At 45.1% G+C, this 18,033-nt stretch overlaps 1 protein-coding gene across 1 annotated transcript in view; it reads right to left on the reverse strand.

Moving 5' to 3' along the window:
• The window catches only part of Fry (FRY microtubule binding protein), a 250,299-nt gene that overhangs the window by 155,522 nt on the left and 76,744 nt on the right, over positions 1 to 18,033 (reverse strand). The window contains exons 4-8 of the mRNA XM_051162840.1: positions 16,671 to 16,810; positions 11,569 to 11,659; positions 11,317 to 11,396; positions 11,140 to 11,220; positions 2,586 to 2,754 (exon numbers count right to left, since the gene is read on the reverse strand). Of these exons, the coding sequence (XP_051018797.1) occupies positions 2,586 to 2,754; positions 11,140 to 11,220; positions 11,317 to 11,396; positions 11,569 to 11,659; positions 16,671 to 16,810 (561 nt within the window). The remainder of the gene's footprint in view (positions 1 to 2,585; positions 2,755 to 11,139; positions 11,221 to 11,316; positions 11,397 to 11,568; positions 11,660 to 16,670; positions 16,811 to 18,033) is intronic.

Below are 18,033 nucleotides of genomic sequence, written 5' to 3' on the forward strand. Positions count from 1 at the left end.
GCATTAGCTTTCCTGAGACATGTTTCACACACCAATGCAACACATTCCTTTAAAGTGTTTAGTTGGTAGTCTTAGTCTATATTTATAGGTGTGTTCCCATTGTATAGCCAACCTACAACTTTTTAATGACATGCCTTACCCCAGGAACCTTCTTGGTACAGTCTGGCAGTCTCTCTTAATCTAGGCATCCACTCTGGTCCTCAATCTAGGCAGCCTAGTTACCCTACGATACATTCTGTTGTGGATTCGCCTATTGTGGACACTGCAGTGAAATGGATTCATATAGTATGTGGCCTTTTGTGCCCGGTGATGAACCAGCCTGCTCCATCTTGGGCTTGAAAGCCATCTTACAGTAAAGACACACAAGGCTCACCATGCTTATCATTAACTCTCTCTTTCTCAAGGATTGGGCCATACCCACCTGCAACCTTACCCACAAATGGTTCCGTACCGCCTGCTCCGGGAAACGGCAACCATGTCTTTGTTTCAAGAGTTATTATAACCATCTTGCAACCCTACCTCTGTTTCAAAAGGTTGTTATGACTACCTTGTTACAACCACCGTGCAATCACCTTTGTTTCAGGAGGCTGTTATGACTAACTTGTTATGCTAATGTTCTGCCCTGTAACCCTGCCTGTCTTGCCCACCAAATTCCCCCATTTTGAAACCCCCTACTCTTGAGCTATAGAAATCTTGTCTTCTTCATGGCCAATGCTGACCTCTTGAACCCTGCCATAGAAAGAGGGAGTCAGTGTACACACACACACACACAAAGCTCGTTTAATTAACTAATTTGGCCACGACTATTTGGGTTGGTGATCTTTCTCCTCCCATCCATCTCTGGGGTTAACATTAGCTTCCTTTATTCTGCGTGATGTTTTTAGGGGTTCTCTATGCTGCAGCAGGAATCTGGCACTCCTTAGGCTAAACTGCTACCACACTGCACAGAAATACCATGTACACTGCTTCCCCTTCCATTTACTATTAAAGAACACAGCCACCAACACTTGTGGCCACGCCTTTGTGTGGACTGTATTTTCATTTCTCTTGGGTATGGGCTGAGGAGTGGGCCTCCTGGATCAACTGGTAATTCTAGGTTTAGCTACCAGGATGTAATAAATGCTGAGTCTTTTCTGTCAAACACTACAAAACTTTTGTTTACAACAAATGAACATCTCTTAATCTCCCCAGCTTGTATGCAAAAGTTTTAATCCCTCCCTTCCTGCATAAAGCATTTGTTTACCCTGTAAACCCCCAGAATTTAAAGGATTAACGTGGCTGACCCCTTTCTCCTTCATTTCCTTTGCTGAGTCTTTTAAAACTAGCTAATCTTGAAAGACTGTGATGTCAGATCCCAGCCAATGGGGGAAAGCCAGTCAGCCACCACCTGTGTTAGACTCAAGACCAGGTGCCCTTTCTGCCAGTGTGCTTGCCCTTTGGAGCTTAGCCACTTGACCAAGTTTTGCCTCGGCTGGACACTTATTGGGGTGGCAGTCTCCTGCAACCCCAAACTTCTTTCTAACAATAAGGTTGGCTGTGTGCCATTTGCTACCCACACTAGCAGTGCAGAAGAATTCCAGCTTTTGGGAATTGTCACTTTTTGACTGTGGCCTTTGGTACTATGAAGCTGTGTAGCCTGTGTTCCTAATTCATACATGTCAACTGTCCAGTAAGATCAACACCTAATGACACCAGCAGCATTAGAGAAATCCCTTCAGCTCTTAGTAGAGACTTGCATTCTGCTAAATTCTCCTAAGCAGCTGGGGCGATACATCCAAAGTTAAGACTCCCTTCTGCAGTACAGAGAAGAGAGACTTCTTCACCAAAGTCCGCATGCTCGTGAAAGCCACTGAGGCCACCTGGTGCTGCTGACCAGATGATCTAAGTCAGCTGAGGTTCCATCAAAGAGTGAGCTCAGTGGGCGAAGGAGAAAGGGAAAAAGTCAACCACAAGAAATCCTAGGTTTTGATGACGCTTTAGGCAATTTGATTATCTGGCATTATTAAGGCATTTTGTGACTTACCTAGAAGGTGGAAGTGTGTGTGTGTGTGTGTGTGTGTGTGTGTGTGTGTGTGTGTGTGAGAGAGAGAGAGAGAGAGAGAGAGAGAGAGAGAGAGAGAGAGAGAGAGAGAGGAGAGAGGAGACACAGCAGAGTCTCCCTGCTGGCTGTGTGGCTGGACCGGAAATTTCCATTATTGACATGGTCCAGCATCACAGAAAGCTTAGCCGACACAGTGCCAGCAAGCAAAAGACTCAAATACAAAAACGTGAGCTGGGAGTCCGAGCCAGGAGGATTGCAAGTTTGAGGCCAACCTGGTCAACCAAGAGTGACGAAGTTACACAATAAAAACTTAAAAAAAAAAAAAACCCGTTGGGGTTGTAGTTGGGTGGTAGGGAGCTTGCTTAGCACGAGCCCCAGAGCCAACCGTCAGTACTGCAAACATATTCTAGAACGTGAAATATTCATCCTATTGGGTGTGTGTCATGCTGTAGAACTGAGAAGTTGGGTACTGATGCTGATCCCCGCTGTATTGGGCACTGTGGTTCGTGAGGTGACATCTGTGGTGCTCACGCAGGGACTTTACCTGCATAAACTGGAGGGACGCCTCGAAGTCCTCCACGGGGTACATCTTAATCCGGAAGAACTTCATTCCCATTATCAGACTGATCACGCTTTGCACCACGTAGGGGCTTTGCTCTTTATGCCGGAGCTCTTTCAGCTCCGCCATAAACTTCTTCTTGACGGCAGGGAACCTAAGAAAGCATAGAAGACTCATTAGGTCACAAGTAAGAACGTCCCTATCCTGAGGGCCTCCAGTGCCAAGGTGGGCTCCTTCAGATCAGGGGGAGAGCAACAGCCGCCAGGCCCTAAGGATTTGGCAGAGGCGCCATCTGGCTCCTCCCCTCCCTTTGGCCAGTAAAGTGTCCCACATCTCTTTCAGCCTGAGCTATGTTGCTGGTTAGACCCTCTCCTGATGGTTTAGTGCTCTCTCTCTCTCTCTCTCAAAAGATTTATTTATTTATTACATAGAGTGTTCTGCCTGCATGTATGTCTGCACACCAGAAGATGGTACCAGATCTCATTATAGATGGCTATGAGCCACCGTGTGGTTGCTGGGAATTGAACTCAGGACCTCTGGAAGAGCAGCCAGATTTTACCTGCTGAGCCATCTCTCTAGGGTTAGCTCTTAACCTTAGCATATCAAACAGACAAACCAACAGCCCTCCTTTTTCTCAGACTTAGCTACCACCAAAATACTTGCAGGTCCCTAGGGTCCAAAGTGTCTGACAGCGAGCATCTGAGTATAGCTTAGGAGATCAGCTATTTCTGACAGTGACCACAAATAATTTTTAGACCTGTATCTCAAACAAGGCTGAAAATACCTCAATTTCCATTGCCTAAGTTTTCTGTTGTTCTTGTATAATTTTAGGTCAATGATTATGGAAAAATATATTTTTAATCTGAAGGAAAAGACTGGTAATGGGAAAGCGGAAATTACATCTGAGGGAAAATGGTAAAGGCTGGTGCATGCCCATGGTTCCCGCACACTAGAAGTGGAGACAAAAAAAAAAAAAAAAAAAAAAAAAAGGACAGTGGGCTTGAGTCTAGCCTGGGCTACGTTACAAGACTGTTTCAGAGACCCTAATTACTGCGGATGCTCAGACACCCAGTGCTGGCACAGCATGGCAAAGTCCTGGCTCTCTGCTAGCACAGATAGGTAAGAATGAGCTCCCTGCTGCACGCACGGGCCTGCAGGTTTGCTCTGGTGCACGAAGACAGACACAGAAGCCACAGGAGCAGATTAAGAGACTGGGCAGATGGCTCAGAGGCTAAGAGCACTGGCTGTTCTTTTAAAGGTCCTGAGTTCAATGCCCAGCAATCCATGAAATCTGGTGCCCTCTTCTGGCCTGCAGACACACATGCAGGCAGAATACTGTATAAATAAGTAAATCTTAATAAAGAAAGAAAGAAAAAGCAGATTTATATCAATTATGCCTATAACATCATTTGTTTTTAACGATTTTAATTCCCACACTTGGGAGGCAGAGGCAGGTTGATGGCCAGCCCGGTGTACATAGTGGCTCCTAGGCAGCCAGGGATAGACAGAGAGACCATCACACACACACACACACACACACACACACACAAACACACACACACACACACACACACACACACACACACACAAACACACACACCTCTGAAGCTAATTGCTTTTCAGTTCTAACCCTGTCATGGATTCTCAGGCTTTGGTGGTAAATCCGTGCATACACACATTTTGGGGGTTCATTGGGATGTTCACACTTTCACTCTCACTAACATTGGTGCCTGATGGTTTTTATTTGGGCGTGCTTTATAACTAATAATAAGAAAAGAGTCGGTCTTAAGGCTAGGAGGATAGACAGGGTAGCAAGTCTCACTTAGGAAGGGCAGCTGGACATAAATGGCCAGAATCTGTGAGTTCAGAACACCTGTTGTCTTGAAGTAGAAGTTACAGGACAGGAGACAGAGAAGGCGAGTGCTGGGACATTCTGCTAGCTAGGGGGTGGGGGGTGGGGGGAATGGGGGTTGGGACAGAGTGGTGGGGGGTGGGGAACACAGAGTTCTTCTAGTCGCAGCTTATTAAACTTTACATTTTATAGGCTTTCTAACGTTGTCTACGTCTTTTTGGAAAGGCAGAAGAACAGACGGGTTAGTGGCTATGTGAAGACTTGAGTGCATTTTGAGTAAAGTATTCTGCGGTGCAGCTAAGGGCTCAATCCTGATCTATGGTGGCATTTTATGGATTTCTGTAAAACATCCACTTTCAAGACAACAATTCCGAAATGGCTCATCTCTGCACTTCTGACTTCCTTTAATAAAGTAAAAACAAAGGAGGAATATTAATTGTATTTGCTTTACAAGTAAAAATATGTGCAGCTTGGCCATCGTGGGGGGGGGGGTCCCCTAACAACTAGAGTGGGGGCTGTCTCTGACTCTGTTGCCTGCCTTTGGATCCCTTTCCTCTAGCTGGGCTGCCTTGTCTGGCCTCAGTGGGAAAGGATGCACTCAGTCCTGCTGGGACTTGATGTGCCAGAGCAAGTTGGTACCCATAGTGGGGGCCTTCCCCTTCTCTGAGGAAAGGGGGTGGGTAGGGCAAGGGGATGTGAGGGTGGAACTCAGAGGAGAGCAGGGGTCAAAGGGGGACGGGGGAGGGGGGAGGGAAGGGGGGAGGGTGCTGCGATCAGGATGTAAAGTGAATAAATAAATTAATTAATGGGAAAAAGTATGTTTTGGAGAAAGAGGGAAAAAAAATGTCAACACAGAATTTCAAAAACATGCCGAACATTATAATTGATCGAGATCACATTCATAAGAATAAAAACAAATCATAACAACCAAAAAAAAAAAAGAACAAAACAAAATTTGCGGTTTTGTCTTTCGGATGAGCGTACTAACAAAGATTAAAATGTAAATTTTATTAAACTTAGAAAGCTTGATTTGGCATCAGGTAATGCCCATTTGAATGGAAACTTAAAATTATACTCCTGAACATTTTAAAATATAAATTCCAAACTCCAGCGACAGACATCCTTCTTTTCTATATCGTGTGTGTGTAGTATATATGTGTACAACATTTAAATATATACACCACACACACATATGTCAAGATCACAGTGATGATCCAAAAGGCAAACAGACACCTCTAAGCACTTCAGTCACACAGGGGAGCTCTTTGATCATTTCCGGGGTGGGTGGGTGGGGGTGGGGGTGGGGTGTGGACGGGGAGATGGACGGACAGTCGTATCCTTTGCAAATACCAAGACTTCGAAGCCTGGCAAAGCTGCGCAGCTGGCCACTGATGGCGCTGGTGTCTAAGGCCACGGCTGATTTCAGATTTCCCTCTTCTTAATCCTCATGCTACACCTTCAGGCTAAATCCAGGATTTTAAAAGTATGTTCCCTATATGGGCATGGTCTGAAAACTCGCTAAAAATATATCCTATAGCCCCTGCCTAGATTTAGTATTATGGGTTGTTTATGCCTTTCCTTTGCCAGTCCCCCACCCTCACCCCCAGTGAAGACTAGCAAGAAGGCTGCTTCTCCACAGGGGAACCACCCAGCTAACACAGTGACCTTTACATCTGGGATGCTGAAGAAACATCTGTCAGTGTTATGGTGTCCCCAGTATCCAGGCAGCACCAGCCAGCTAATGCATGCAGGCCAACACACTTTCCTCAACTACTCAAGCGATCTTCATGTGGATGAATGCGAAGGCATCTGAAAATGGCACCTGGCCTGTGATGCAGGCCTGATGTCCCAGCTGCCTGGGATGCTGAGGCAGGAGTGGGAGCTTTAAGGGTTGCCACCTGCCAGAGATACAGAGAGTTCCAGGCTAGCCTGGGCAATTTAGAGAGGCCCTGTTTCCAAAGGAAAAGCCACCAAGGAAACAATAACAAGGAAATGAAGGCTATAGGTCATCCCAGAGTGTTTACCCAGCATGCTTGAGGACTTCCGGTCAATGGCACTTGTTTGTCTAATGTATGCAAGGTCCTGGGTTCGAGTTCCTCTACCAAAGAAAGGAAGAAGGAAGGAAGGAGAGAGAGAAGAGAAACGGGGGGCTGAGGGGGTGGGGAGGAAAGGCCCCTAACTTAAATATGTTACAGCTCACTCCTGTAATGTTTATTGCCTGACCCCTCTGGCTAGAAGCAAGCTCCACGAGATCGGGCACACAGTAGGCACTCAGGCACACAGTAGGTACTCAGCAAGCATGCTGAGTGTATTCGGTGCCTAGGGGTGGTAAGTCTGTTGAGATGCTTACGCAGACGCTGCGCACACGCTTGCATGGCCACTCTGAGGGCCTCACCGAGAAGTGTCCCCCAGGGTGAGCATGGCCACCACACTGTCGAAATGTTATTAATATGAAATGTTTTAAGTACCATCTCATGTCTCCTGACGAGCACAGGCTTTCCTCATAGAAAAGGCCCACAGCTGAACATTTATTCTTTTAATTCCCAGTCCACAGCTAAAACAAGGGGAGTTAGAAAATGGCAGGCTGCTAATGTAACTCAGTACATCAACACTATAATGAGATAGTGGCTAAAATTTTATTTTTCATTTAAAAATAGATACAACTATTTTTTTTTTAAACTGTGAAAGTTACACATGACATAAACATGTTATTTTAGGGCAAAAGTAACCTGTAAATGAATTTCCACTTAAAATCTATTTTCCTTTATAATTTTTTTGAATGAAAAAACAAGTTTGTCTATAGTCTTTCCTTTAATACTTCATTTGGTGCTATATTTAGCATATACAGTAATTAAACAATGAGTCAATTTGTGGCATTCATAAAGAGGCCTGCAGAAATGACCCAGCAGTTAAGAGAACAGGCTGCTCTTATGGAGGACCTGGGTTCAGTTCCCAGCACCCACATGGCAGCTCACAACTGTCTGTAATCCCAGTTCCAGGGAATCTGACGCCCTCTTCTGGCCTCTGCACACACTGCGTGCACACGGTACATACATATCCTCAAGGACAAAACACTCACACACATTAGACAAAAGAAAGAAGAAAAGCACACGTAAAGGATAAGCCATTGCTTTAAAATGTATGGGACCTAGGTATGGAGGAAAAGAAAACCCAGCTTTCAAATCTAGGAGTCTTTGAAGCAAGCACGATCTAAATAAACGCATCCAATTTTAACTCAAGTACTGAGAAAATCCATTTTTAACTCAATTTCACCTTGAAAGAGATTGGTACTATATTTCAATGTCTCAATATCAAGACAGACCTTAAAGTCGGGGATTAGGCGGCACTGCCGCTAGAGAGGTTTACACATTGGCTCTGCTAGAACACAGAGAGGTGGGAACCGATATACAATCGGAGATGAGATTGGTGCTGTTATTCAAAGCAGTGCTTGTCCACTGCAGCAGTAAAGCGGTGTCCCTGTGTGCTCAGGGACACTTCATGGCGCGGCAGCAATTTGAGGTTGTTCATCTGTCATAAAGACGACGACGACATGTTTCCGGGCTGAGACCGTCTGAGCAGCCCTTAAACTTATAACTGAATTTGAAAACATCATCAAGTGACTGCTGAGAAAACAAAGCAATAATCCCACCCTTTAATGATAAGGAATTAAAGAATTTGTCGGTGAGATGAAAGTAGACTGTAGTGAATTTGAGCTTTTCTTACCGTCAACTGTAGTAGCGCCAGGACAAATTCGCATCACAAACACAGAAAATAGAGCTTAGTGGCTCGTCCATCTCCGCATGTTGCCTGCGGCTGGCTTAGAGTGTTTCTTCCCTTCCCTTCCCGTCCCCTCAGATTTTGAGATGGGGCATCACTCTACAGCCCAAACTTATCTGGAACTCATGTAGTCCAGGCTAGCCTCCAGCTTGCTCTAGCCTCCTAAGTTTGGGGACTACGGGCTTGAGCCCCCACCCTTCGTATCACACTATTTCTCAACTCGTTCGGAGCCTGCACAGCCTAGGATGGTCACTTGACAATACTCAGTAGTATGCACTATTCATAACAACTAAGAAACGCATAAAATCTTATTTTTATGATAGTAAGCATACTAAACTCTCCAAATTATAATGTGAGGGAATTTTGCTGGAATAATTACAAAGAAAAAATATTGAGATTTCCAGAGTCAGATGAACTCGCAAAACACACATATTAACGCCTTCTTTTTAAGAAGTCATTTGTAGGTACGCATGGATTACTGGCCGGCTTTATTCAGATTAATGACAGCACCCTCACTACTCAATTATGTGGAAATCCCTCTAAAATACATTATTCCTCCTTTCCTTAGTGACTCACGAACCACAATTATCATAACAGATTTTTTTTAAAGTGTATTCAGACTCAACCACAATGGCATACCGTGCCTGTGGAGGCCAGGAGAGGGCAGCACATCGCCCAGAACTGGGGTTAGCACTGTTGTGGGCTGCCTTATGCTGGGAACTGAACTCTGCTCAGCTATCAGGCCCCTGCCATTTAATTGACCAGTTCAGGCTGGTTCTACTCTGTCAACATCTGCTTTGGGCCTCAATACTCCTTCCTGATGTCCCTGTCTCGCCCTTTGGAAGTGCCTCCTCTGTTGTGTGAGTAAACAAACAAGTCACGTGGGTGAGCGAGGCACAGTTTTCCCTGGGTGAGGTGAGACTGCTACGCAAGTAACTGAAAAATGTTTTGGAGGGGCCAGCAGAGATGGCGCAGGGAGTAAAGGTGCTCGCCGCCAAAGCTGACGATTAGCAGTGGAGAAAATCAACTCCTGCCAGCTGTCTGTGCCCCCTAACAAAACAATGATGCTGATGATGTAAAAAGCTTGTTTCAATAAAGTAGGCCCTTCTATGCTATGTGAGGATATTTCACTTCTCTAGGGTGGGGCTTTTTTTTTTTTTAACTGTTCCCTAAGCGATGGGGCATGTTAACTATCTGCTCGGCATTCACATGGTATTAGGGTTACAGGTTTCCCAGAGATGACTTAGAGCTTATACAGAAACACTGTATGCTGTGTGAATGAAACTTGAGCAACCACAGATGTTGGTATCTATGGGAACAAGGGGTCTGGGACCAAACCCAAGTGCTCGTACCAAGAACGATTGTAAAAAAAAAAAAAAAAAATGCTAAGCATTTTCTTCTTTAGATGAAGTTATGTGACTAGTTGTTAAAACAATTTTTAATTTTTAAACTTTTTTTTTTTTTACTATTTGAGTATTTCATACCTTTATATAATGTGATTTGGTGAAACCCAGCCTCACCCTCCCTCCAACTCCTCTCCTACCCCCTGCCCCACTTTTCCTTCCCAACTTCATATGCACTTTCAAAAAACCCACTTAGTGCTGCCTGTCCGTGAGCGGGTGTAGGACCATCTCCTGAAGGACAGGCAGACTCTTTAGATCCACATCCCTGAAGAAAACTGACTCTCTCTCTCTCCGCCAGCAGTCATCAAGTGCCATGAGCTCCTCAGACCAGGGTGACAGTTCCTGAGTCCTCTCCCATCCATGCTGGGCTTGCGGGGTCCGCTTGACCTTACATGGGTCGTATGTGCCGAGCCGCAGCTGCTGTGAGATCACACGTGCAAACAGCCCTGTCACAGCTAGCAAACGCTGTTCCGCTGCGGGCAACCACTGCCTCTGTTTATCAACCACCTCTCTGCTCCTTCATCCCGGATGCTCCCTGAACCTTAGCGTGTGTTAGAGACATCTCATTTGGAGCTGAGCACACCATTGTCTCATATTCTGTCCAGCGATCCATTATGGGTCCCTGTGTTACTTGCCGTCAACTGCAAAAAGAAGCTTCTCTGACAAGGGTTGAGGGATGCACTAATTATGGGTGTAAAGAATTCCATCTCTTGCCGGGCGGTGGTGGCGCACACCTTTAATCCCAGCACTTGGGAGGCAGAGGCAGGTGGATCGCTGTGAGTTCGAGGCCAGTCTGGTCTACAATGTCCAGGACAGTCAAGGATACACAGAGAAACCCTGTCTTGAAAAACCAAAAAAAAAAAAAAAAAAAAAAGAATTCCATCTCTTAAAGAGGAAAACGGTCTTTCTCTGAGGACTGCACTTCACACGGACTGAGGCATCTCTGACTGAATGCTGTTTTCTCGGCCTAAACTCCTACTGGGCCCTTAGCGCTCTTTACCTGGCGTAGACAGGCAGCCTCCTGGCTGACTCGCCTCTGGTAAGGAGGGTGTGACATCTGGAACAAGTCTACGGTGGCTCAGCTCTCGCTATGTAGCATCATGGGGCCGGATAAATTTAGCAATGAGAATTTCCCCCCTGACTTGTTTCCATGACAATGTCTGGGACATTTTTAGCTCTGATGAATTAAGTAAGGGCTGTAGTAAAAGGGACATCGTAGAATGGAATTTTCCCACTTACGGATGACAAGACTGTAACTATCTGACCCTGAAAGATTAAAAAAAAAACAAAAAAACAACAACTTGAAAAACTAATAAATGTCTTTAGAATATTTGAACAGAGAGAAAATAACTTGGGTCAGGTCCATTTTCCCCCTTGGGAATAGCGGCCTGAAACTCTGGGGTGTGGTGGGATCCAGCCCACGGGCCACTTTCAAGCTGCCTCTCACTGGTTTCAGGATGTGCGCACACACCGACCTCAGTGCTGGTCCCTGCGCAAAGGCTCTTACCTGGCTTGTGCCAGCACACCGATGACCTCTGCGTACAGATCTGCCACAATGTGCATATTGCCCGTGTTGGGACCCAGGTACCTGAGTGGAGAAGAAGATGACAAGTTAGGGAGCTGGTGCCCAGAAAAGACCAAACCCTCGGCGTGGTCAACACTGTGAACAGGGAAACCACCTTACCCTTCTTTGTATTTAAAGTGCTTGAAGGCCAAGTTGATAATATCGTGTATTAAGCTGTCTATTACAGGATGAAGGGGGATCTAGGGAAAAAAAAAGATATTGAATTTGGAATTAAACAGCTTATTAATATAGATGCATATGACCTATCGCAGTCACGAGTCACAGTGCCCAGTGTTAGGAAAATCAGACTCTTGAAGCTTGATTAGTTTTTACAAAGTGTTAACAAAAAGTGATTGTAAATGAATTACTCACCTGTTTCAAAACTTCTATTAGCACTAAAGAGAAGATGAAATCAATGGCGAGGTCCCGTCTCTCCATTAAGTAGTCTCGCTGTTGTTCGTCACTGCAAAGTTCAGAACAGCACAGTCAAGGTACTTTTAGGGTGAAACACTTCCTCGGAAGATTGCTCTCAGCCCCCCTGGACCATTCTGCTCTGAAAAGATCATGTATTACCCACGCCAGCAGACAGCTTCTGTGGTCTTTACTATGGTTCCACGGGCAAATCCTGCCAGAATATTTGACTCCAAAAATTCCAACCGCCCAGCCATCTGTGGGCCCGGCACCTCATTCTGTGGACGTTTCTAAAGCCCCCTCATAGCCCAGGGAATGCGATGGTTCATAAACTGCAATCCACACAGGGGACAGCGCTTCCACGGTGGAGGCGTGTATTCTAAGGGCCTTGGGACATAGTGTAGCAATGTAATTAACGAAAAGACTTCACAAAAAGGTCTTAAATCAGGAGAAGCGGCTAGCATCGTAGGTAGGAATGGAGATAATTTTGCACCGCTTTTTTGCTCTTTCTTTTTTTTTTGTTTTTTTGTTTTTGTTTTTCAAGACAGGGTTTCTCTGTGTAGCCTTGGCTGTCCTGGACTTGCTTTGTAGACCAGGCTAGCCTCAAACTCACAGAGATCCACTTGCTTCTGTCTCCCAAGTGCTGGGATTAAAGGCGTGTGCCGCCACCTCCTGGCTTTGGCTCTTTCTTGCTGGCCCTTCGACACTTGAGATTTAATGCGGGGGTGAGGGTGGGGTGGAGGAAGGAATCGAAGCCGGAGAAAAGATGAATATGGAAGCAGGGTATGGGAGAGGGGGAGCCATTTGCACTCATTCAAAAGTCAAGGAGCAGGAAAAGGAATCTCACGGCAGAAATGCACTTTCACCGCCCCAGTTTTCTGGGTACAGACTTCAAGCCTCTATGGTGGCTGCTGCAGTGACTGTGGTGCAGAAAGGCCCTGACTTAAAATGATGCCTCTTCTGCTTTTTCCGTCCATGAAAGGGAAATGCTAATCACACAGGCTGAGTGTCCCTTTCCAGAAGTGTTGGGGACCAGAGTGCCCATGTCTTCTGATTTGGTATTGGTATACATAAAATCTTGGGGATAAGACCCACACCTAACACGAAATCCCCTTACATCCTGTAAATAGCTTCTAGGCAGCCTGACAGTGATTGGAATGTGTTGGGCATACCCCCAGGGTGTCTGTATCTGCTGAGTGAAATCAGCTGTGGAGTGATTTACTTTTGATTTCCTGTCAGCATCAAAAGAAAAAAAATTTTTTTTAAAGCATTTCAGTTTTTGAACTTTTCCAGTTAGGGATGGTCACCTTTACTTACATGAAGGTTTAAGGTGGTCAGGCATATATAGTATTTAGTGTAATATCCCAAACACATAAAGGGGTCATACTACTGAGGATGACAAGATAGCACTCCTTTGGAAGGAGCTCCCTAAATAAGCCAAAGGAATTTTAAGTATGGCACATGTTTGTCTCTGGCCATGAGGAGTAAGAGGAAAACAAGGTGGCATTCCCCCCACCCCGTGCCTCCCAGACAGGGTTTCTCTGTGTGTAGCCCTGGCTGTCCTGTTCTGGCTCTGTAGACCAGGCTGGCCTCGAACTCACAGAGATCTGCCTGCCTCTGCCTCCCAGAGTGCTGAGATTAAAGGTGTGCGCTGCTGCCACCACGAGGCAACAAGGTAGGATGTAAGATACACGTGCACACGCACAAACTTCTGGAAGTGCCTGTTACCGTGTGACATCACATCTGGGGAGGTTGGTGAGGTTAAGGGCGGAAGCTTTGGGTTTGCTTTTCCAAAGGAACTCATTTCTGATCATTTATGAGCAGCCAGCCAGGGAGCGGACCTTGTACAAAGCTGTGTTCCAAAGGAGAGCCCATGTAAGGGTCCTTTAAAGGGGCCAGAGAGGGCAAGTGAACTGGCTCCACACCACCTGCTTGACAACCCACTTGGAGCTGACTCCCCAAAGCTGTCCTCTAAACTCTACATAAAGGCCCGTGTACCCCACCCCCACCCAGTGACGATGATGATGAAGATGAAGATGATGATAAAGACAAAACAAAACAACAAAAAAGATTGTAGAATTGTTTTTAAAAGTGCCCAGAGAACCCCGGGAAAGGGGTAATTCCTGGCTGGGAAGAAATAAAAAGTAAAACCAAACATGTTTAAAGTTCTGATTTTATTTAATAACGCAAATTATACCTTCAGATAAAAGCTATATACTTTTCTAATAATGAGTTCAATTGTATTACCTAGCTGAGGTCCAACTGACAGGAGCCAGAGGCTTCTGACAAATACTTTTGGCAGTGAAAATGTTGCTATTGCCCTAATCTTAGAAGCCGTGACCCAGTGTCAATTCCTCCCACACCACTATTTTCGGTTGTTCAGGCCTCACCCTAAAGTTCTCATTTTAGTATTTTAGTCACAGCCTAGCTACGTCACACGTCTTTGAGACTCTTGATCTCTTAGCCTTTTCCCAGGCACAGATAGTCTTCTACCCTTCCCCCAAGACAGGGCCCTATACATAACTCTGGAACCCACTTTATAGACCAGGCTGGCCTCGAACTCAGAGCAATCCGCCTGCCTCTGCCTCCCGAGTGCTGGGCTTAAAGGTGAGCGCCGCCACCCTGGCTAGAGATTCTTCCTTTGAATGTTGAAGTGTAGCTAAAACACTACCGAGGTAAATTTTACTGTGCTAATTCTGTGGACATCTGACCTCAAAACTGACCCTGGTTTCCTACAAATGATCAGTAGTGACTAAAGACCAAAACTAAGCCCCAAACAAGCAAACAAACACAGCAGCAACAACAAAAACCCAATGACTGACAACGACAACAAAAAACCCAACAACAAATCTTGCATTTTTCAATGCAAACCAGCTCACACAGTATCTAGTAACTGAATTCTGAGAGGACAGAGGAAAAAGAACAAACTCACTTAGCCCAACTTTTATGAATGGCTGCTGGGTCCCTGTGGAGAGTCATCCCCAGGGGAGTCGCTCTCCCACTCAAGCCCACACGTCTGATGGGAGGAAGTGATTCAGTGAAACTTAGTGTAAACCATTTTCAGATATACAGTGGAAATCCCGCCATCAAAAAGTAATGTATCAACAAGTTATTCCTGAAGGAAAACTGCTAAAGGGGCTGGAGAGACAGCTCAACAGTTAAGAGCATCAGCTGCTCTGGAGAGGACCTGAGTTTCCAGCACCCACACGGCAGCTCACAACCATTGTAACTCCATCCTCCGGGGGTTCTGATGCCCTCTTCTGGCCTCCACAGGTACTGCATGCATGGGGTATACATGCATGCATACAAACATATATACATAAAATAAAGATCAAAAAACTAAACAACGAAAAGATTAAAGAAAGACTGCTAATGGGGATAGGCTTTCTTTTTGGAGTCAGGAAATGCTGTGCAATTAGAGAGTGGTGACATCTGCAGGGTGCTGTGAATCGACTGAGAACACCGCACACACACTTTAAAGCAGTCACTGTTAAAGGATGCAGACGGTGTTGTTGGGCATTTCCTGGGAGCTCACGTAATCCCAGGATGTGGGAGGCTGGAAAAGGAGGTTTGCCACCTGCACCAGGCCCAGAGAGTGAGGCTCTGGCTTTACTTGTTTTTTTAAAATTCCTTCAACTAAAACTTAGCCTGAAAAGTCACCCATTGCTGCTTATTAAAGTGATAAATAAATATGACCGAATCTTGCAGAAACTCAAGTGTTTTATAAAGCTAAGCTAGACACTCTGATAAAATGTATTTGATAAAATTACAGATCTTAAGTTTCAAAAAAAAAAAAAAAATTTAAGCATAGTATCCGGATTATCAAGAAAAACAAAGGCTAAACTACTTGAAAAGAGTGGTGTGATATCTGACTTTTGGTAATGAATTTCAAGTTACTATGCTTAAAGGCATTTTAAAAAATATAAGACCAGAGCCACTTTTAAGATAGCACCCTATTTTTTTTTAAAGATTCGTTTAATTTTTAATTGTGTGTGCACACGTGTGCGTGTGTGTGCGCGCGTTATGTGTGTATGCATGTGTGCGTGTGAGCTTGCACTCATGTGAGTGCAGGTGCCCAAGCAGATGAAGAGCTAGGATCTAGGTGGCTGTGAGATGCCTGATGTGGCTCTGGGAACCCAGCTCAGGACCTCCACAAGAACAGAACACGGTTTCACAGCTCTGCCCGCACCCAATCCCACAGCTCACTTTGTTCTATGGTTGTAGTAAGCCTTCTTCACATCCATAACTCTTTTCTTTCTCTGACTAGGTATGATACCTTAATTTCTTTCTTTCTTTTTATGGATTTTTCCGAGACAGGGTCTCTTTGTGTAGCCTTGGCTGTCCTATACTCATTTGTAGACCAAGCTGGCCTTGAACGCCCAGAGATACACCTGCTTCTGCCTCCACAAGTGCTGGGATCACAGGCATGTGCCACCACCACCAACTAGTATCCTAATTTCAAGCTTATGGAATTCCATGTTTGCCTATAAGTTGGGGGTCACGCAGTAACTTGAGCCCAGTAAGAACGCTGTTGGCTGCTGGACGGCTCCTGCGGTAGCAAATTCTACTTGTGAAACCCACAGGGAAGGGACCGCAGAGGACACAGACGGTTCTCAGCTAGCAAGGAAATCACAGACAAGAAGCTGACCTCCACATCTCCGCCCTCCCGTTGAGCCGCCCAGCTGTCTCTACCTGCAGCCCAGTGCCGTTCCACCATGCTTTGCTAAGCACTCCAGGTTACGTGTATAACAGCCTAAAATGTCTTACGGAGTTACTGGGCCTTCCATGGCCTGATCTTGAGTATAGACTTGGAGGGGAAACTGTAGAGGAAAGAAACAAGCTGTTTGATGACCTGGGGCCATTACAACTTGTCCCAACCAGTGACAGCTGGCAGTGACAGGACCCTCTAAACGCCCTTACCTGCTACAGACCAGAAGGCTCCACGCATTTGCTGAGGCTCTTCCTTGGAAGCCAGAGAGCCTGGGGGCCACACGATTCTCATTTTGGTAGATACTGAAAGAAGAGGAAGGAGAGCCAAGAGCCCTGACACCAGGAGGAAGTACCTTTTCGCCTTATTGCTCGGTCTCGGTCTGTATTCGTGTGATTCGTCCTCGATGCCATTCTGCCTCTTGTACCAGTCAAACAGCGTCCGCAGGATGGAGGGCAGGCAGTACTCAGAGAGCGAGCTCATGGAGCTGATGACCTTCGGGGAAAGAGAGACGCAGGCCCTCAGAAGGCTGGTTGGCGAGGCTAGTTTCTGAGACCCTGGCTGTTGCATTAATAAGCGATCAGCAACAACCCACACCACCGAGTTTCCCTCGGCTGCCCAGTCATTTCTCTCATAAGTGAGACATTCTGGGCAGCCCAGGTCTCTTAGCATGGCAGACATTTCTCACATAATAGTAATCCCTGGCTCAATACAGTTCAGTACCCTGACTGCCTTTCACTGTAGCAACCAGATGTTCATTGAATCTGAGTTCTTCATGAAACCACTGCCATTATTTCATCATGCCATTGACCATAATAACACTGTGTTACTTGGGTCTTCAAAAGCTCTTATAATGTAAATAAACATGACTCAATCCTATTAATTGTTCAAGTAAAAGAAGTAAACCAATTTCCCAAACAGTCTTCATGACAACAATGATTATTGTTTTCTCCCAAAAAGCAATACTTGACTATACCTCCAATTAGATTCCAGGGATCAACAAGTAGAATTAATTTAATTTTATTGCTTTAAATGAAAACCTATATTTAATATACATATATACAATTACACATACATAATATATACACATATATATATATATAGTGTGTGTGTGTGTGTGTGTGTGTGTGTAGTGTGAAACCCTCAATAATTTACTTCTGCAGCTAAGCAAGCTAGGTCTAACTTTCTTTTAAAGTGAAGTGGTCCATCTGGAGAGATGCGCAGAGGTTGAGAGCACTAACTGCTCTCTCAGAGGTCCTGAGTTCAATTCCCAGCACCCACACAGTGGCTCACAACCATCTATAATGTGATCTGACGCCCTCTTCTGGTGAGCAGGTGTACAAGCAGGCAGAGCACTGTATACATAATAAATACACCTTATAAATAAATATGTAGGTAAGTAAATAAAGTGAAATGGTTTTGTAAGCAGAGTTTATCACTGTCACTTGTAAAACCTTTAGAGTGAGCAAATGCAGCTTTTCCCTTGGATTCTATTCTTCGATACTTGAATCTCTTTCTCTCATAACAACAGTTGTAAGCGCGCACACACACACACACACACACATACGTACACACACACAGTTGTACGATATCTTTAGTCATTGGTTAATAGAAATTAAAAAAAAAAAAGATATTATATTTAGACCATTCTGTGAATCTTGTTATCAGCCTTTCCAAACTGAAACCAATCCATTCATTTTAAAAAACAAAAGGGCCCT

Source organism: Acomys russatus, chromosome 19 (assembly GCF_903995435.1).
Source record: "Acomys russatus chromosome 19, mAcoRus1.1, whole genome shotgun sequence".
NCBI classification, from domain to species: domain Eukaryota; kingdom Metazoa; phylum Chordata; class Mammalia; order Rodentia; family Muridae; genus Acomys; species Acomys russatus.